This window comes from Halichoeres trimaculatus, unplaced genomic scaffold, assembly GCF_033239565.1.
Source record: "Halichoeres trimaculatus isolate MK-OKI-2021-1 unplaced genomic scaffold, fHalTri1.1 fHalTri1_scaffold_9, whole genome shotgun sequence".
NCBI lineage: Eukaryota > Metazoa > Chordata > Actinopteri > Labriformes > Labridae > Halichoeres > Halichoeres trimaculatus.
The window spans coordinates 13948643-13969596 of NW_027437188.1; the positions used below are offsets into that span (position 1 = coordinate 13948643).

At 39.4% G+C, this 20954-nt stretch overlaps 2 protein-coding genes across 3 annotated transcripts in view; one reads left to right on the forward strand and one right to left on the reverse strand.

Annotated features, from left to right (window-relative positions):
- The window catches only part of pou2af1 (POU class 2 homeobox associating factor 1), a 44441-nt gene extending 41943 nt beyond the window's left edge, over nucleotides 1-2498 (reverse strand). Inside the window, exon 1 of the transcript XR_012599119.1 lies at nucleotides 2175-2498. The gene's annotated coding sequence lies outside the window, so the exon portion shown is untranslated. The remainder of the gene's footprint in view (nucleotides 1-2174) is intronic.
- On the forward strand, nucleotides 1861-15906 carry LOC141797991 (NF-kappa-B inhibitor zeta). 2 transcript variants are annotated; one of them, XM_074679745.1, is made up of 12 exons: nucleotides 1861-1966; nucleotides 2100-2286; nucleotides 3329-3450; nucleotides 4060-4084; nucleotides 4804-4850; nucleotides 4980-5127; nucleotides 5646-5958; nucleotides 6551-6656; nucleotides 7191-7337; nucleotides 11837-11897; nucleotides 12496-12659; nucleotides 14659-15906. In XM_074679745.1, the coding sequence occupies exons 2-12, from the start codon at nucleotides 2118-2120 to the stop codon at nucleotides 14689-14691; spliced, it is 1335 nt and encodes a 444-aa protein (XP_074535846.1). In that variant the 5' UTR covers nucleotides 1861-1966; nucleotides 2100-2117; the 3' UTR covers nucleotides 14692-15906. The 2 variants fall into 2 exon arrangements, with proteins under 2 accessions (XP_074535846.1, XP_074535845.1); XM_074679744.1 differs by lacking the exon at nucleotides 1861-1966 and having other exon boundaries at nucleotides 1978-2286.
- Nucleotides 15907-20954: the final 5048 nt, after the last annotated feature.

Sequence of the window (20954 nt, forward strand, 5' to 3'; positions counted from 1 at the left end):
GTACGTGATTACAGCCTTAGCATCAGGATGTTTACCTGAGAGCAGAGGGTTAGCATGTTCTCAGAGAAGCATAGTAACCATAATCTACAAAGCTCTCAGTGTTTTCTCAGACAATCTGAGTGTCATTCGTACAAAAGGAAGAACATGTTAAGGTTCAACAGAAACAATGTTGTTTACTGGCTGAGTACAAGGAATGTCAGAGGCCCTGAGAGCTTTACAAGGAGATGCATGGTCGATGTCCTCAGAGGGGCCAACCCTCGCCTTCGTCCCCGCAGGGCTTCAGATATCTGCAGTCTGTTTAACATGAGCAAGAACTTCACAGAGAGGGAAAATAATCAGATAATGATGGCACTCAGACCCTGTCCACCCCTAAAATGATAATAATTTCAAAAATGCAGGTGTAGTTGCACCAAAGGAGTTAAAACACTCCTGTATGTTCCCATGATGATGCCCTTAAGGGTCTGTTTCCCTCTATTAGCTCTAATCCAGGACTTTTCCTCCTCTTTCTTTCTGACCTCAGGTTTGTTAAGCTGCTGATTCAGCCTCAGGGGGAGCACCTTCCAGCTCAGGTCCTCCTGCTGTTTCTTATGATGTGGTCTATTCACCTGTTACATCACGTTATGGACTAAGATCATAAACATTAACAAGTAGGCAGAGTCCCAGTGGAGGTAAACATCACTACTCTGGCCTGTCCTGATGGTTATCTGTATGAGTACCCCTCCATGGTCTGACATCAAAATGTCAAAAGCACCCTGCAGATCTTTGTCTGCTCACTGACAGGCATAAAGGCAGAATAATAGCATCCATTAATGACAAAATGCTTTGTCATTTGATGGCCGCCTCATGCTGTCTCTCCTTCCAATAGTTCACATCTCCCCTCAGTTGTCCTCTTACTTCAAAACAAATTTGCAGAAAAAAAAACTGTTTAAAAAAGGGAGCCAGGCTAGGTTTCTCATCAGAATGGGTTTTCTCACATTTTCACCAGCAGAAATTGTGGCTGGCATCATGAAAACCATTTCACTTCATACTGTATTTTTGAGACAGTAAATTGCAATCAATTAGTATTTTACACAGCACTCCACTGACATCCAGCAAATGACAGATCCACAACCAGAGGAGTCATTTCACATCAAAACCATCACTTTTTGATTGCATCAAAAGCTCTATACTCTTAATACTAATAATTAATGGAAATATCTGGATTAAACTTATTCAGTGGCTGACATCTATACCACCATCTGCAGTGGGGAGGAACAGTTTTAGGTTTGGGATTCATTGCACAAAGAGGGAAGACATAAAAAAAATATATAGAGCCAGTTATTCATATCAAAAGTGTGTTTAGGAGTAGACTTGAAAATACATCCCAGAACAGCTGTAACAACAATGGGATGACAAGTAGATCAAGTCACTTTGAGTGTTACCAGGAGAGTAAAACCAGACCTGTGGTTTCACATGTAAATCTTCAGGTAGAGATATAAAATCTCTGCTTCCCTGCAAACTCTATAGGAATCCAAAGTGTCATCATCTCTGCTTTGACTTACACAAATTCTGCATATTTTAAATAACACTGCCTAGAATACCTATACAATGCAGCACTCATTTTTTTACTGCCCTTAATTTAAGTGCAAAGACGATGAGTGTTTGGTGTTTTAAGTCTGCTTACTACAAGTGATTTTAAAAGTGTTTCTGATATTTTAGGAGTAACTTGTTTACCACACATGCACCTCTGTTATGAAATGTTTTCATGTTGCTGAACATAATGGATGTTCTGGCTAAATTAGGAAGTAAAGCTTCTGCATGCTATCACGGTTATTCTTCAGTGTGGGCGTTCACTGATCATCCCCTGGAGCTGAAGGCGTGGTGCTGCTCATCTTAGGTACAGTCAGTGTCACATTTCTGGCAGAGTTCAGCCTGAACTGTCAGAGATACCTGCTCAACAGACAGACAGATACCTGCTCACAGACAGGTGAGGTGACCCAGCCCTGCAGGGGGGCAGCCAAAGCCAACTCCGCCAAAAGAACTAGGCCGGTGTTAGTTCATTACCCTTAATATCGAAAGTCTGAGCTCCTCTTTGCTCACTTAAACTTTTCTTTCGACAGAAACGTTCGAGGTGCACCATGAGAGGACGGTTCAGACGCAAAGACCCGAAAGGGAGAGGGGATGAAGCGACAAACCTGGAAGCTGCAGGACTCTCTTCTCTCCAGGGGAAAACGTCAGCGGGCTTCACCGACACACATACACCTGATCCGGGTTCAAATCTCCAGGATGTAGGCGGCGATAAAAAAGGTAGGACAACTCTTTCTGGCGACGGTTTTTACCAGCTCAGGGCTAGAGTTTGTGTGTTTTCCGGATTAAATGTGGGTCGAAAAGCGAACGGAGGTGTATGTATCAGGCCTTAGAGAAAAATGTCAACTTAATTTGGTGACATGACCTTTGCAGAAGGTTTTTAAACGTCTTTCGGTCTTCACAAACGAACACATGAGCGTTGTACTGGTTTTAACAGGGATCAGGCTGGAACGTAAACGCCTCACAGCATCACGTAAACGTACGTAAACGTTAAACAAGAGGTGCTAACGAAAGTAAACTTTGTTTTTTCTCCTAAAAAGTTCCCACAAGGTTGTTTTGCTTTACAGATACAACCAACACACTACCGTCTCTTCAACTCTATTTTTTTAAGCCCAATAATTACAATAAAAAAGGGTTAAAGATGATTTGTTATGATTTGGAAACACTTCTTACCAATGACAGACGGGACTCAGTGTTATTTAGTCAAAGTATAACATTAGTAATTGGCTGACACCAGCAGCCCTCAAAGGATGGAGACCAACACTAGTAGTCCAAATTAAGTCATAAAAAGGGGGAATCAGGTACTTTTGAGTTTTGGAACCTTCTAAACATGTTTTTTGTTTGTTTGTTTGTTTTTGTTTTTGTTTTGTTTTGTTTTGTTTTTGTTTTTTTCAGGTTAAAAGTAGTTTGGACTGTTTTTGTTCCAGAGGATAAAATCAGCTGGTAGCAGGGACACAGGTGTTGAAGCCTGCAGCTGTGAGAGGGGCTTTAGCACCTGAGGTGTAACCCTGCAGGAAAATACACCTCGTTAAATACCTTTTATTAAAAGTGCATTTTCTGCTGGCAGATTGTAAATATAACAGCCAAAAAACGTGTCAGTAGAGACTCTGTAGAACTAGAAAGTTTTAGCTAAGTTTGGAATGATGTTTGAAGAGGAAAAAGCAGTAACACTGCTCTTTAACTATGCGTTATTTTACCTTGAAGAACATAGGAGTTGCTTGTCTACTTCTCCCTTGATCCACAATCCCTTTTTCTTCCCAAGGTGCGAGATGTTCCCTCTATGACAATGAGAAAGTCTACCTTGGAGTCCGGGTCAAAATGCCAGTGAGGGATCTCCTGAGGAACATCAGACTGGCTCAGGGCAGGGATCCTCAAGATCTTCAGGTGAGGTTTCTGTTTGACAATGATTAAAATATCCAACAAAGTCTTATCTTATATGTTAAACATGGACACAGTCTACTCAAGCTAAATGATATCTGATTTTCTTCAGCAGACCCTGATTTATGGGATTTGCTTCTGCATACGGACATATTTTTAAAGAAGTTAAGTCATTTTCAGAACTTTAGAGAAAGATTTTGAAAACTAGAAACTAGTTCATGATCACTTAGCAAGATAAAGTATTGCGATACTTTTAGGTTATAACAAGAGAAGACTGGGAGATTTTTCAAGATTTAGGTTGGACTAAGAACAAGCACAGATATTTATTATAAAAAGTATTTAAAACATGGATTGAAATTTTTAAATTTATTGTACAGATGGATATTAAAATCTTATTTTTTGCAGAAAATCAGCAAAGATGTGTCTCCTCCATGTGTTAATTTATCCCAAGAATTCCTAATGCATTGTTTTTACCTTTTCTAAATTAGCTGTTTGGGTGTAAACAACCCTTAACACTTGATCTTTGGTGGTGTCTGGTTTTAATGCTTGAAGATATCCTTTGTCTGGAGACAGAGAATATCTCACTCTAATGCATATTTTTTTCTGTCATTTCAGGAGATGAATGGAAACACAATCATAGGTCAGTAAGATCCTGAAGTTGGTAACTTGGCTGAGCTGTGGTGTTGACTGTCATTCCTCTTTTAGAGTTAAAAACGTTATTCCTGTACGGGCTTCACTTAAAGTCTCCATTTAAATCCATCAATCATTGCTCTAATATCTGCACTCGTTAATTTTTCATTCAGTCGTGTCTAAGTGAAAAGAGCTTCTGCAAGGGCACCTTTTGCAGACAGATCTTAGGTGGGAACTGTAAACAGAGCTGCTGTTAGCTTGTGTGCAGGTGTAAATCTAGTTAAAAGGTTGGGATTCCTTTACTGTGCAGAATTAAAAATATTTTTACCTGGGGCTTAAATATTTACAGATGCCCCCTCCTTTCCAAAACATTCAGACTGGGCTCTTACAACCTGTAAAAACCCAGAATAGAGCAATTTAATGTAAGAAATGACTCCTTTATTCTTGATGATGCTAATCATAACTCTTTCTTACTGGTAACATTTTATTCACCCATAGATAGCCAGCACTCATGGTAACATGTGGGTGATAGTAAAAGCTAAATTCAGTAAGACTGACTAAATCAGATAACAGGTGCAGCATCTATCGAAAGATGCTCAGTGTGACCAAAGAATCCTCAGGAAGGAACAAAAACCTGCAGCACAGCAGCCTGGCTTTAGCCTAACACTTCATAGAGACCAAACATGCAGTAGAGTACTCTGAACTTAAACTTGACATTGTCTACCACAGGAGAGAAGAAACGAGTCAAAACTCGCACGGGACGCCGAACTGCCAAGGTGAGTTTTCAAAACAGACCCCAGGAGGTTTCACAAGCTCTGGGTATCTTTATGGAGCTCTGTCAATCACACGACAGTTATGAGCAGTTTTCAATAACCCTGCATACCTCGGCTGTCTTTGGCTTTCAGAGAAAACGCCCCACAAAGAGCCTGGAGGAGTTGGCAATTATTGTGGAGGTTCTGGAGGAGGATCTCAAGACTGGAAACACGTACTGCTCCCGTCTTCAGTCTCCTCCCTCCCCTGGCTCTGCCGTGTCTCCTGAGTGGTCCCCAACTGGTAAATCACCTGATCACATCTACATTCACAGAGTTCAAGATAACAGGGGGCAAAGGTCTCCACATTTCATCTCGAGAAGAGGTTAAAGGCTTTTTTTACAAAGATTTCAGTCATACCACACAAAGCTGAAGCCTCTACGCTTACAGCTCATATATGTGTTCCTCTGTGTAGTTTTACGCAGTGTTCGGGCGTTTTTATCAGTTTAAGAGGAAAACACGCTTTCATCTGCTCTGATATTTTCACAGACATCAGGTGTACAAAAACACCCCCTAATGGTTGATCTTGTCTCTTAACCTGCTCTTTTTGGGACTTTGTAAAGTTGTTTTTCTACATTTTATGTTTGTTGTTCTTGATTTGCTCAGGTTGATTGACCAGGGGGTCATCTTATTTATTTTTTTTTATAACTGAATTAAAGAGATTTATTTTAAAGTTAAACTTTGGAGAGATCAGTAGAAAAGTTGTCGTGAATTTAGAATTTTTAAATCTTATATCCTTATGTTATGTATTTTCTTTCTAAGGTGCAGGATACAACAGTGACGAGTCTGACGAAATGATCCCCAGCCCTCAGTCCTACATGAGCTACTCACCCGTCTCAGCAGAGTACCAGCAGGCCCTGTCCCCTCCTGCCTTCATGCCCACCAGCCTCCCACCTCCCACTGTCAGCCACATGGGAACAGACACAGACAGAGGAGAGGACTGGTTTGATTCCCTGAATCAGGACTGGAACCTGGACAGCTCTGCTTTCTTCTTCACACAGCTGCAGAAAGAGGAGAGCCAGCTGAGACACATCACCGACTCTGTGCTGCTGTCCACCGATGAGCACGGCAGGACGTAAGTCTGCAGGATTATACTAGATAGTACATAGAAATGTAGTTTAGTTTCTCCCACTACTTTAACTTTTATAGTAAAACCAAACTCCTACATATCCCAGAATGCATCACGATGTACCACAGTTTCACTGCGCGTCCTTCTGCATTCATAACATGCATAACGTGTAAAGACTGATGAAAGTCAGTGAACTGAATCCTGTTTTTCTGTTTAGCTTTCTGTCTCCCTGTGTTTGCAGACCCTAAATCTGTCGTGACTTTTGGGACCTTTCAGTAGAACAGAGATCATTATTATTTATGAGAAACACCTGTTTGGTTTTTTCTTTATTTTGTTCCTGAGTTGAGCCCGTAGGCTACTTGTAGTGAAGTCTCACTTTTCTAGTTCATTGTGCAAGAAACTTCTAATATCTACATTAAGACATCACAGGCTCCTACCTGTAATTATTTATAACTTTTCCAGCACAGCAGCTACTCTCCTCATATAATAGCCACAACTTTCAGCACATGTATGACATATGATAAAACACATCTGTTTCACATCTGTGAGTAAAAGCCTTCAGTCTGAAGAAGTTGGTTTTCTGTGTCTGTTCCCTCAGAGCGCTCCATAAAGTAGCATGTGTGGGGAAGAGGGCGCTGGGCTACGCCATCGCTCAAAGGATGGCTGCACTGAACAGCCTGGACCTCAAAGACTCTGAGGGGATGGTAAAAATTCAAATTCCCAATTATTAGAAATATGGTCGACTCTTAATTTCTGTTTATTTATTCTGTGACTGTGAGCTGTGGGTTTGTTGTTTGAAAACTGCGTAAACTGTACTTGTTGACACCCCTCTCTGCAGAGTCTTATCTTTAATCATGTGTGAAGTTGAGTTGTTTTTCCAAAAAACAAAAATTATTCACTGAGCCTGATTTGGCTCCTCCTGAAAGTGGGTCTTCACTTGATGTCAATGCATGCTAAAGATTCACAGTACACAGTTATTGCAGATTATTTTGAAACATTAATGACTACAAACAACCACAATTCTAGCTGCAAGACCTCTCAGATATGGTCTTAAAAGTCCACTGAGTTTGGATTAAATCAAACATACAATGAAATATTCAGAGTGTGAGTGTGTGCAGCTTCTGTTTCTAAGTTCAAACTGAAGAAAACAAATTAATTCTGCAGTATTCAAAGTCAGGTCTTTTCAGTTCACTGCCGGAGAACTGTACTGATGGATGTAAATGTTCCTGTGTTTGCAGACTGCTCTCCTTCACGCAGCAAAGCACAACCATCACCTGATGGTTGCTGATCTAATCCGGTTAGGAGCCAACGTCAATGTGACCAACAACTCAGGGAAGTCCTGCCTCCACCTCAGCGCAGAGAAGGGCTACGTCAGAGTCCTGGAGGTCAGAGTCTTTTCTCTTCTTTAGCTTTGAATAAGGTTTCTATGAGGGCCTGTTTGTGCCAGGAAAAATATGAATAGGTACACTTGCCCTGAAAAATACATTGTGAAATTTTGGGGTAAAATGCAAAATTATGGGATAGAATAAAAAAAAAAATGAAGATAGTAAATTGACATTATGTGGGGTAAAAGTTAAAATTGTTGCATAAAAAGTCGAAATTATCAGATAATCATTAAAGTAATGAAATGAAAAGTCAAAATTCTCAAGAAAAAAAAGGAAACTTCAAACAAAAAATCCAAACTTTGGGAAAGGGTTTCTAATTGACCTTCTTAATTGAAATTTTGAGATAAAAGTTAAAATCATGAGCTAAAATCTGGAGATTGAGAAACTTTGGGAAAACTTTAAGGAAAAAAATAAACATTTTGAAAAACAATATGTAATTTTAAGAATTAAATGTAAATTAAGAGACATTTAATTGAAAATATGAGGTAACAGTCAATATCATAACATGAAAATATGACATTATGAGATATGAAGTGGAAATTGAGAAATAATAGTTAAAACCAGGGGACGAAAGGTCAAACCTTTGAGATAAAGTTTTATATGCAAGATGTTAATCAAACTCACGAGACACTTATTTGGAATTTAAGGATAAAAGCGGAAACTTTTTGACAAAATGTTGATTCTCATAATTTTGATTCATTTTCTCATAACTTGGACTTTTTTTTTTTTAAATTAGCCCAACTCTTTTTTCCAGATTTGAGTTTCCATAGTTTTCTATGTTCTATGTTTCTATTCTATTGTAACATGATAGAACATACAGCTGGGAAAGAATAAAAAGCAGAAACTTGCAGAGAAAAAACATTGAAAAGAGGTGGAGCAAGCTCATGTGTGTGCAGTCAGACAGCAGGGAAAAGGAGAAAGTAATTTTAAATGTTTTTACAAGACAAATACAGTCAACACGCATGATTCTGTGGGAAAGAAGGGAGTCTGGGTTTACTCCTTTCACAAGTGATTTTCTGCAGCTCAAACATCAGAAAGATGACACCGCATGTCTCAAATGGCTGCTACAAATTTAGTTTCCTCTGATCCAGCAGGTTACTCAGGTGAACATATGTTAGCTCTCATGTCAGCTAGGCTCTTATCTTTATTGGAGTCACTGATTGAATCTTGAAACCACCCGGATTAAAAGCTCTGACAAAAACCAACGCAGCCGGTTTGTAAACACGCCGAGTGTCATCTCGTGTCATTCTGTGGTTCTTGGATGTATGCTGAACGTGAAGTGCTGCACTGGCGTCATGAGTCTGACCCTGTTTGAAGATTTCGTCTGCTTGATGAATGAGTCATGCAGAAAGGAGAGTCATTAAAGAACATTATGTACTTGTAGCAGGGCTATGATGCTCCAGTTCATTAGGATCATCTTGTTCTTTGGTTGTGCAGAAATAGAGCAGTTGGTTCAAGTTTTCACAGGTTGGGCTGAATAGCAACTTGAGCAACCTGTTATTGAGCTCTCAGGCTTAATTGCAGCACTTAAATACACACAGCAGCTGTTTGAGTTGTTTTCCTGTAGTTTGTGGAGAAACTAACTAAGGTCAAACCGCACACAGACTCTGTTTTTCAGTGAGGGCACAGCGGGGTTTCTTCCTGTATCTGTGTCTTTGTGACTTTCCATGTGTCGCAGTGGAGTCGAGGCACAGCACGGGGGGCATTAAAGGGCAATCAAGCAGTGCACTTTAATTTTGGTGTCAACATTTGTCACACTATCTGCCTCTGAACTTTTTATAAAACATGTATTCAGAAATCTGCCACGTTTAGTGCAGTTAGCGGTGTTTATACCCAACGAGTCTGAGGGGGATGAGAAACAGTGAATGAGCCAAGGAGTCAACTCTGAGGTCACTATGCTGAGGACTTCACCCTGTGTGCATTGGCCTGGCAGTCTATTTACAGTGACACCTGGCTCACCTTGATCAGATTCATTATCAATGTATTATTAAAGCTGTGTGGTCAAGAAAGGAGAATTAGAAGAGCAACATCACTGAAGCAGAAAATCAAAGTTACTTTAAAAAATACAAGAATAAAGTGTCTCTCAAATAAAGAAAGAAAAAGGTTCTTAAATTTAGAAATCCTTTGAATTAATAAATTTGTTACCTTTATGTTTCAAACTCTGATAGCACAGCCAATGTCATATCTTTAAATTAATAACATTAATTTTAGGACTTACATAAAAGGTGCATTTTAATGATGTTTATTACAATAAAGTAGAAAAGATCAGCACAAAAAGCCTGTTTACTTCTTTTAACAAGGGTAGGGTAGCGTATATGGAGGAGACATGATTTGTACGTTTTTGGAATTATCGTTTATTTGTCAGCTGTAGAGCATCTGAAAGCTGTTCAGTTTTCATCATTAAATAACAAAAAGATTCCATAATAACGTCTAAATTAACTTGAGAAAGCATGTGAGATTCAGAACAAGAGGCAAACACAAAGGCTTCCACAGTGGGAAAGAGATCTGGGTGGACTTTGATGAAAAAAATCAACCAAAAAAATGAAGAAGTGCAAACTTTGAACAGTTAAACTGGAATGTGGATCATAACCGTTCGTAGCTCTTATCTTACAACTTTACACAATCATTAATTGGATCTCTATCTCCTTATGTCTTCAGAGGGCAGCGACCACCTTGTCCATCAATCAGTTAGCATTGACTGTTGACGAGTATTTTTACTTGAAATACTGTTTCTTGTAGCATAAAGAAAAACGTTCCTCAGCAGACACCCTGCTGAACACACCAGCCAAAATGTCGTATTTGACACTCTTTGTGTTGAAATAATTGTCTGCAGCTGCAGGAAAGTCATCCTCTGCCTCCTGCCAAAGCAGAAGTGGGAATCAAACCAAGACATTTCAACAAGTTCTATTCAGTGAAAAATATTTATCCAAGGTTGAAATGTTTGTTGAAACAGCACGATGAAGCTAGTTAGAGGTGACATAAGGATACCTGAGTTCAAGGCTGGGTGGTATCATGATGGTTAGACAAATGTAATAAAACGTCAACATTATGTCGTCTCATCTCGTCTCGCTTTACAATGCTGACAACTGGGTGATAACTAAGAATGTTCCATCCCTATTTTAGTCCAAAGTTTAATTATTGCTTTACCTGTGAACACACTGTGCTGCACAGTAGGAAAACACCCCCCTCTGTTTACCTGCAGGTATCTGAAGGCAGCAAGTATGTGTGCTTTGAATTCCTCTCATTACAGAAGCATTATTCAGCACGCCAAATGAAGCGGGCGTAACCCAATTAAACATTGTGCAACCACGCAAGTAGTACAACTGTACGCAGGGTTCTCCTACCTGTTTTTCACATCCAAGGGGAATTCTGAGAGGTTGTTGTTTTTCATAGGGCAGTCAGCACAGTTAATGTCTTAGAGAGTTTGTTTCTCTTGAGTTTTATACAGTACCACAATCTCCCCAGTTTTACTTTCGAGTGTGTCCATGAACAGGGCAAGATTTTTCTGCGAATCCAACCCAAGCCAAGAATATAGAGCTGTGTGTCTGCATGTACTCTTCATGGAGACTGTCTGTTTCAACTGCGATGGTACACTTTTTTGTTGATGACCATTTGGAATCTGGCGTTTTACATTTTTGGTTGGTAGATCCCATGACATCGGAGCTCTGCAGTTCAAGTGTTGGGTGATACGTTAGCTGTCCAACCTTTACCAACCGGTTTCTCACAGAATGGCACTCCAAATGTCAGAGCTGTTGGATCGTCATAAGCTTTAAATGCTATATATCTTATGCCAAAGCTGTAACGCACCATACTCTACGACCTGGATGTAAACAAGCACAGCTGACCTTAAAGCTCTGCTCAGTTTAGCAGTATCTTTACATAGGCTGTAAAGGAAAAAAGTGATCAATCAACCTGAGCAATGAGTTACCAGCCCAGGCATGAGGACACTAATCTGCAAGGCGGACTAAAGGCTGGTGGTGCTAGCTTTGCTAATGTTAGCCAAATCAGCAAACCAATTCAACTTTGTTTACCCACAGACCCAGAGTGTTAAATAGACTGTACCCAGAGTTTTCCTTCCTTCAAACCTATTTGTAACGATTTAAATTTCTGTTTGAACTAAGAGAAAATTAATAGCTCCAAACATCCCTAGTTTAGACAGACCAGTTATAAAACATTCAGCTCTTCTACAGTTGTCATAATTGAAGAAATGAAGGATGCAAACAGTCATTTCTTTACACACCGAGCTGTAGAGAAAGCTGCTGTAATGATATGCTGTTAAATGTGAGGATCTGAAGAAGGATTCAGCCCTTCAGTGGCTGCTGCAGATTTCAACACTTCTGTTATCAGCCTCATGGTTTAGCTCCAGAGGACCATGACAGTTATTTCTCTGTTCCCAAACCAAAAACAAGATCTGATCAATGTTTACTTTCCAGCTGCTTACACACAGCATGCTTGTAATCTTGGGTCATTAACCTGTACGTTTGTTTTGTTTTCTAAAGGTCCTCAAACACACGATGATGGATGGTGTGTATGTTGATGTTGAAGCCATGGATAACTCTGGTGAGTTCTGGGGTGTTTGCAAATCTAAGTTTCGAAATGATGTTGATAAATGGCTTCATAAAATTAGTGTTTAAACACCTTTAAAAACAGCTGCTCTGGCACAATATGATGGGCTCTTACCATGATCAGGACAACTTGCATAACACTTTGAATCAAGCATGTCCCTTTAGAGTCCTTTTTGGATTTCAGATAGTTTGGGACATGCACAGAAGGAGATAAGTGTTTATCTGCATAAAAATTAACAATGTCAGAGAAAAAAGCACTGCAGTGGCCTTACATGACTTAAGTGAAGCTATGCAAAAAAATCTGTTTTATATAAATCATTGGCATTTTAAAATCATGAAATACAAAAAATAATTTGTTAGATTATCCAAGTTTATTTAAGATCTCTTCTTGAAAACAATGCCCAGCATCTGTCTTTGTCTAAAGAAACCAAGATGATAAAATAAAGTCAACCTGAAAGCTTCATCACAGTTTGTCTTATGCTGATGGTTTTTATTTTCACAATGAATTGCCATCTTAAAGTTCAGCCAAACTGTCATTAAGTGTCAAACTCAAACAAGGTGTTAACTGATCTAAATGTTTGCGTGTGTCTCAGGGATGAGTGTCCTGCAGTGCGCGTCAGTGGCTCTGAAAGCTACGGTGCGAGAGCTGGAAACCAGTACATCTCCAAACTACACCAGACTGCACATGCTGCACCAAGAACAGATGATGGAGACACTGGAGTGTCTGCTGCAGATGGGAAGTTACCTTCACACCATGGTACGAGACCAATCAATGTTGAAAATGTCCTTAGATTAAATTGTTCAAATACTCAACATGATTACAGTTGATTTAATGGAAGAGTTAACTTTGAGGGAAATTGAAGTTGCAAGATCAAAATAGTTCTGTTGTTGGATTGTTTTCTATTTGATAAAAATTTGAGTGGAGGACAAGTCAAAAGTTTTAGAAGCCCAGAGTAACATTTACAAAGTAAATGCTAAAATTGACGCTAGCATCAGTAATTTTTTATGTGTTTTACCTGAAATATCACCAAAATGATTAATCTTTCAATTCATTTTCAACATTCTCATATATTTCTGTTCATTAACAAATTCATCAGTTAGTTTCCATCTGTAGAGGTGATTATGTTGAAAGAAAAGCAGCTCTATCATGGGAAAAGCTGCTTGCTCTCTATGCAGCTCTAACACTCTTCGTGACATTTAAACCCATCTAATCATGTCAGCTCCTTTGTTTGCAGTTGAACTTGTCGCTTTGCCCCACATCCTAAAGATCCTGAACAAATAATGACTCATTGTCAACTTGGATCTCAGCAAACATCACGTACATGTTTGCAAACCTTCCCGGCCCCCTGTGCGTGTTGTATAAGAAATAATGCTACAGTACAGCATGCTGGTATGCTTTCAAGTGTCACTCAGAACAATTGCGCTGTCAGACCTGCATCATGAAGATGAGCAGTCTCGAAGTTTGAAGTTTAGAAATTTAGAAGTGTCGATCAACTTTTGACTTGACTCGTCTATTTTTAGATTTTCTTCAACAACGAGCCTTTAGGATCCGAAATGTCACCTTTGCGTGTCTATGGAGCAGTCCAGAGTGTTGCGCAACAGACGTCATGTGTTCTTGTTTCTGACTAGAATAGTGGCATTGAACCTTTAATTGCTCTTCTCTCAGTCATATTCTTTTGCTGTAATTCTTCATTGATGTGTCCAGAACAATGAAGCATGACTCATTGCACAAAACCTGTTGGCTCTATTCCAAGGAGGGAAATGACTCTGAACCCTTGATATAAAACATGTTTATGTATGCAGAAGATGTTGGGATAGCTCTGTTTCTAAAGATGCAGACATTGACTTGGATTACTGTCAACTTAACACACAGTTTCATCGGCCTGCTCAAACTTTATGCCCTTGTTCCTGTTAGACTTACAATTAAACTTCCAGATTTATTCTACTTACCTTTACAGAAGATTAGACGCAAACATGATGACATAAGACACAAGGTAAAAGTGGGGTGAAATCCAAAAGATTTTTCTATTATAATTAAATCTTGCACTGGTTTCAAGGTTTTCTATAAAAGCAAACTAAGCTACTACTGTAGACTTAAGTGGTATCTTAAACGTTTATGACTCATCTTTAACTCAGGTGCATTTACTACTTTTGTCACCAAAAATTGCTTTCTGTCTTTAATACTGAGGGAAGCAGTTTTTCTCTGTGAGTTATTTGAATAAACATAACAAGGACACTGAGGGATGTTACCACTGCTCTAAAGCCTCTTTTAAGCCTTAATGGTTTCTTTGCTATGACTCCATATGCAGGTTTTGATAGGATGTTATTAATAGTTTTAGAAAGGCAGGATTGGAGGTGGTGGTTAGGTCATCCACAAATTCCAACCTGCGGTCTCTTTTCTTCAAATCACTTCCCACTCTCACCATATTTCCTGCTCCTTTCAGCTCCCTGTCCTCTATGAATAAAGGCAGAAAAGCCTGAAAAAATAATTGTAATAGATGCTGGATTGCATGCAAAATTTTGCTCTCCTTAGTTTTATTCAGAAGACTCAGATCATAGTTTCAAATGTCTGAATTCCCAGCATTTAGTTGCCATTCCAGTTTCATGGGAAAGAAGCTGGTCTTCCAACATTATCTTTAATTGTCTAGTTTTTTAAAGTAAGACATACTTCACTGAATAAAAGTCAACATTAAATACACTGATTTTCCTCTCCATGCAAACCTTTGATAACTAACTCTGTTGTGTTTCTTTCTCAGGGGAGTCAGAGTTTGCAGCCCAGGTTTGCCTGACCCTTGTGGCACCCCGGCCCGGCAGGGCTCTTTTTGGACCCCGACAGTAATGTTCTGTGTTGATTCAGGCCAGAATTCCTCACAAAGAGAGATATATAGCATTAGTAGAGTTTCTACTCTTTCTTAGCGTGAGTTCAGGCTTGTTACGTAAAGCATCTGAGGTTCTGTGTGCGGTGAAAACGTCTGACTTGCAATCAGGCGTTCCTGGTAGCCTGCACAGAAACATCAGGTGCCCATTCAGTGGTTTCTGTGAAACTTCCATTGTTTGTTACATTACAGTAACAAGTTGTCCTCAGTGTGTCTGTGGAGATCCAGATGTGAAAATCTTAAGTTTTTCAGCTCCAAACTGAAAATTTTTGGACCCAGTTTCAGGGGTCTAGTTTTGTTTTTAAAAGCATGAACCCAAAAACAGACTGTAAAACAAACAGTAGATATAAAGATATAAAGTCACTAGCGTTGAATCTAATTCATCGATTAGCCCAGCACTTTGCACTTGGATAAATACTGTGTAGTCAGGTTCTAAATAAAGATCAGTTTCTTTTAAGAAAAGGACATTTCCATCCCCAGTTCAGATTTTTAACTCACATGCTGGATCTCTGTACAGACTTTGGTACAAGAGGACATTAACCAAAGTAGTAAACATTGTATGGTGATGGGAAGTCAAGTTTATAGCCTGTCATATTCATATGAGCATATTAAAAATGTTAACAAATATAAACATTATGTTGAGTCTCTAGTGCTGTGGTTGATACACCTTTCTTGCGGACTGGTTTTAGAAACACGTGTGTTTGTGGCTCTCCAGTAGCAGTTATGTAGTTTAAGCATTTTGTGTTCTCTCAAGCTTCATGTTGAGCCCAGCTTGCAGCAGGTATCAGAAAAGGTTTAAAAGTGTACTGGGGGGACAAAGCTTGTGACCAACAAAAATATTTTACACTTTCCTCTGTAAGATGAAACTTTATCACGATGGATCATAAAGAGACTTTTAAAATCATTTTACCACTGTGTGCTCCTGGTCTTAGAATATCAAAAACATAAAAACTCAAAGACATCAGTTTATTTCAGCATGATAAAGTTTTCTGTCAAACAGGTTTTTAGTAATCATAATATTTTGAATGCATCACAATAAACATAGGTGGAAGATGTTAGTTTTCAATACTTCATTTTTAAGTTTTTGTAACTTCTGTTTGTTCATTTCACTTTCATGACATCAATAAACTTCAGGTCAAAGCAAACATCGTGCTCCAAGTTGTATTTATCAATGGAAATAAAGTTTTGAAAAGTGTTTCTGAGCTGTGTTACGATCAGACAAAAACAAGGACACCTTTCACATATGTCAATGTGGATTCCCTTTTGCCTAGGTCATGGTTAGTCTGTAGACTCAAAGAACGTTTTGCCTCTCATCTAAGAAGTGAAACATCTTTCCAAACTCTTGAAACAAGTAACCAATCAGCCAACCACATGGCAGCAACTGTGCTGCAATTAGTCATGGTGAAGATGAACTGCTGGGGTTTAAAATGAGCAAGAAAGGTGATTTAAAGGACTTTGAATGTGATTTGGTTGTTAGTCTGAATGTTTGACAAACTGCTGATCTGATGGGATTTTAACCCACAACCATCTCTAGGGTTTACAGAGAATGGTACCAAAGAGAGCAAATATTCAGTGAGCAGCAGTTCTCTGGGACTAAATGACCTGTTGATGCCAGAGGTCAGAGGAGAGTGGACAGACTGGTTGGAGATGATAGAAAGAGTAAAGGTTAAGTCTGCAGTAGACCGTCCCTGAACGCACAATACGACCAACCTTGAAGCAGACAGGCTACAGCAGCAGAAGACCACACCGAGTGACCCTTCTGGGAAAGAACACCGAGGCTTCAATCCACCCAGGCTTATGAAACCTGGACCATCTGGTCTGATGAGTCTGGATTTCTGCATCCACTTTCAGTTGGTCGTCTCAGGATATGGAGTGAAGCACATGTAACATGGATCCATCCTGCCTTGGATCAATGCTTCAGCCCTGATGGTGTGGAGGAGATTTTCTTGGCTCACTTTGGACCCCTTAATACCAACTGAGCATGGTTTGAAGTCCACAGCCTACCCGAGTATTATTGCTGTTGCTCTGGTTGACATTGGCACACCATGACAGTTTCAAACGTCAGTGTTTAAAACTAAATAACAGCCCTTAGAGCAGGAGAATGGCACACTCCTGTTGCTCTTTCATGTGTTCCTGAAGGATTACACAGATGTGTCGGGGCTTGTAGGCCCAGCAGGGTTTGAAGAAGAATGGAAGCAGCAGCTGTGAACACTTTTCTGTTTTAATACAGTGCACAGGTAGAGGTAGATATAAATTTAACATGGCCAAGAGACCAAATAATCAAGTTTAATCCAGACTTTGCTGCAAAACTTTGAAGAAGACATAAAGTCATGGTCAAAGCTTGAGCAACAGTTGGTTTAGGCTGAAGGAGTACACATGTGTTTGTGCATGTTTTTCAACATGTTTAAAGACGGACAGAGACAGACAGAGAGAGCAGGCGGGGCAAAAAAGACAATCTACAGTCTTCACCTGAGGGGAAAAATAGTTTTTGCTCATCAGACCGTGTTTCACTTTGATGAAAGATGCTAATGCATGAAGCTGCTGAAGTTCACATCTGTTAGATAACAAATGGGCAAAAAACTGAAGTGAAGGTGAATAAGTAGAAACCAATTGAACCAATTCAATTTAACTGTAAGAAAGAAACACAAAATCTTAATGAAGTTATTTGAGCCTAGAATACAGTTCATTATTCAAAAGCATTATATATCAATTGGATCATTATTCTTCACCTTTTTAATTTAAACAAGAATGTGAGGAATTGTACATGAAAAAGTATCAGAGAAATGGAATTATCTGTCCACCACGACTGGACACCATCCTGGCAGTGACATCTTATCCACAGGTAGCTACTGCCTGAAGCATTACCTGCTTTGTTGTGTATCACAACAGAAATGGGACCCTAGATACCATATTGAACTGGAGAAAGCTCAAAACCAAACACTAAGTCTAAAGGCTGGTTACGCAAACTGAGGTTTAAAAAGTTTCTTTCTCACAGTGGCGTCTTCTTCCTCGTTGCACTCTGCAGCTTTGGGGCTTTTCTAAAACAGTCTCAGTTTAGAAGCTGAAAGGTTCAGCCATGTTAATCATCGCTGGCAGCTGATGAAGGATCATAATGTAGATTTATGGCGCAAGATGCTATCATTTAAGTGCAGCACAGAGAGACAAGGGGTAGCTAAAGAGTACAGAGGCCCCCACTGAAATCTCATTGGCTTACCCTGATGCCTCCCCAAATTCCGTAACTTCCCACCCTTTGTGCTGTCAGAGGCGGGACTCATCCTAAAGCTGACTTGTAATGGGGAGATGCAGCACACTTTGAAGTTGTAACTTTTGGACAAAGTTTTCTAAAATATATGAATAATTATTTATTCTTATGCGTAGCAAAACATTTTACCATATAAAAAAAACGTATTTTCCCCCATTTACATCCAGTGTGTTCTGCCAAAAGCTACACACTGTATCTTTAAGAAAAATGCTAGAATTAGCTCTTGATGACATCCAAGTACAATTTGTTAGTGATGCAAAAAGTAAAGGTTTACATTAGATAACTGTAATGAAAGCTGGCTGAAAGCATTGCCGGAAATAGTATACAATGTTAGCTTAGCAGTTGTCACAGGTTTATAATAATAATAATAATAATAATAATAATAATAATAATAATAATAATAATAATAATAACAATAATCATAATAACCATAATAATCATAATCATAATAAATAATACAAGAAAAAGAAGATACAGAAGGGGCGGTTGTTTATTAAAAAAGTGAATACAGGCCAGCTTTTAGAAAAGTAGCAACACAGTAATGCTGAGCCAATGATAATTCCCTCATAGTCAGCTGACAGTTGGTGTCAGGCTCTAATTTACATTTGCTAGTTTAAGTCTGAATGACAGACCATGACCTTGAATAAGGGTGACCATATTCTGAAAACCCCAAAAAAGAACATTCTATCCAGCCTCTTGAAGATACTGCAAAAATACCCAAAGATACATAAAGACAACAAAGTAGCTTTATTAACCTTTACCTCCATTTAAACCATTCCTTTTCTTTTTAAATCAAAGACTGTTGCCTCACAACATGCTCAAGTATAAAGAAAAAGGGAGACATCCATTGCTCAAAAGTATATTTCTCTTGTGCAAAAATACAATATAAAAAGGAGTGGCCTGGGTTGTGACACGTGCGTTGTGCATACTCGGCATATCAACAGGAAGGTACATCTGAATAATGCCAATGTAACACTTCATATATAAGACATCATTTTGAGAAAAAGCAGGACATGTCTGGGTAAAAGAGGACATATGGTCACTGTGCTTTAAAAGTCTTTACCCACTGGCTTCACATTTTTCAATAATTTCTCCTGTCTTGATTTTTAAAACTTTTAACCATAGGTGTAAATACAAAAAGAAAGAAACTGAATGACCAGATATTATTAACATTTGGCCAGCTCTAGGCACACAAACATAGTATAATGCTTGAGTACAAGCAGGAGGGCTGTCCTACTCTTATGTTAATTTTAATGACATTGCTTTTACTACCACATTGATATGCCTTGTATTGTTGACGTGTTGTGTCATTTGGCATGCCAAGTGAACACAGCTTCTGATCAGTTATTTATTCTACAACAGGCATGTTATTGTAAATTGGTATGAATGTCAAATAAATTATTAATTCTGTTGTATCCAACGGGTAGCACTGCAGCCTCACGGCAAGAAGGTCACTGGTTGGATTCCCAGCTTGGCCGGTGGGCACTTCTGTTTGGAGTCTGCGTGGGTTCTCTCCGGGTACTCAGGCTTCCTCCCACAGTCCGAAAACATGCTCATCAGGTTAATTGGTCACTCTAAATTGTCTGTAAGTGTGAGTGTGTGTGTGAATGGTTGTCTGTCTCTATGTGTCAACCCTGCGATTGGCTGGCACATTACCCGCCTCTCGCCCAATGACAGCTGGCTCCGGCCATCCGCGACCCTGTACAGGATAAGCGGTTAAGAAAATGGATGGATGAATGAACGATGTATTTAATGTGAGCAACACCGTACTAATGTCCATGACATAGGATGAAGTTTATCTTATCTTATCTCATCATATCTTGAGATTACACACTGGATTCTTTGCTATAGGTAGTGTTAGACTGAAATGGGTTTAAAGGTGTAGTCAGCGGTCTGGGAGAAAACGAGCAGAAAAGGTTGTTGATAAACCCGCCTCTCCCTTTATACCCCACCCCTGGCTCCACATCCGAAAGATTTTGGAAGTGCATCGTCATGGAAACGACCATTGAAACTGCGTAGCTGACCAACACGGCGGAGGCGGGACCAGCAAACGCTCGAGGGTCAGTTCGCTGTAATACGTGAAGCCGTATTTATTGCTTTAAAAGTAATAGCAGTGTGACGGGTTTTTGTAGTTTTGTAGCAAATTATATTGAAATATTTAGATATATAAATATTTTCCAATCATAAACGTGTGATGCTCCACAATAGAAAGGCGCAGGTTGTTGAGCTTGCCTTTGAAAGAGATTTGACCCGCAGATGTACGACGAAGTGGGAGGACGCTGTCCTCAGGAGATATAGCTGCAACACTTGCTGGCTTCTGCTATTTTAATGGTATTTCTATTTTTAGCTCGCTACTATTGTTTTGATTTTGTGGTTCTTTGATTGGTGAATGGTGTTTAATGTCCACACTAATCTTGGTGCACTAAAGACGCACGGTTGTGTGTGCATCAGAGGGAGAGAAAAGAGAGGGAGGGACGTGGCTTTCGTTGTGGTACAGTGCCTTGTATATGTGAATTAGAACTTTACACAATGGTTATGAATCCAGTAATGAACAACAATTTGTGCCCCCTGCACCTGTCATAATGCCCCCCTGTTTAATTTTGTGTGACGCCGACCCTGGGTTAGCACACTGCTAAGCTGCAAAGCTAAGGTAACCCTGACTCATCAGACAACAGTAGCCACAACTCGACTGTCATAACTGATAACATCACAACAACAATACATTTTGTCAGATTTGGACAAAAAGTGCAGATTAGACAATCGCTTACCACACCTTTAATGCTAACTTAAGCTTTTGTGCCTCACCTGTTGTTACCTCTTATTGTTTTCTTCTAAAAAGCACAGGATTTTAACGATCCTTGAATCTTTTAGTTGCTCATGAGTTGATGTGGGTGAAACTGATGATTTGTCAGAC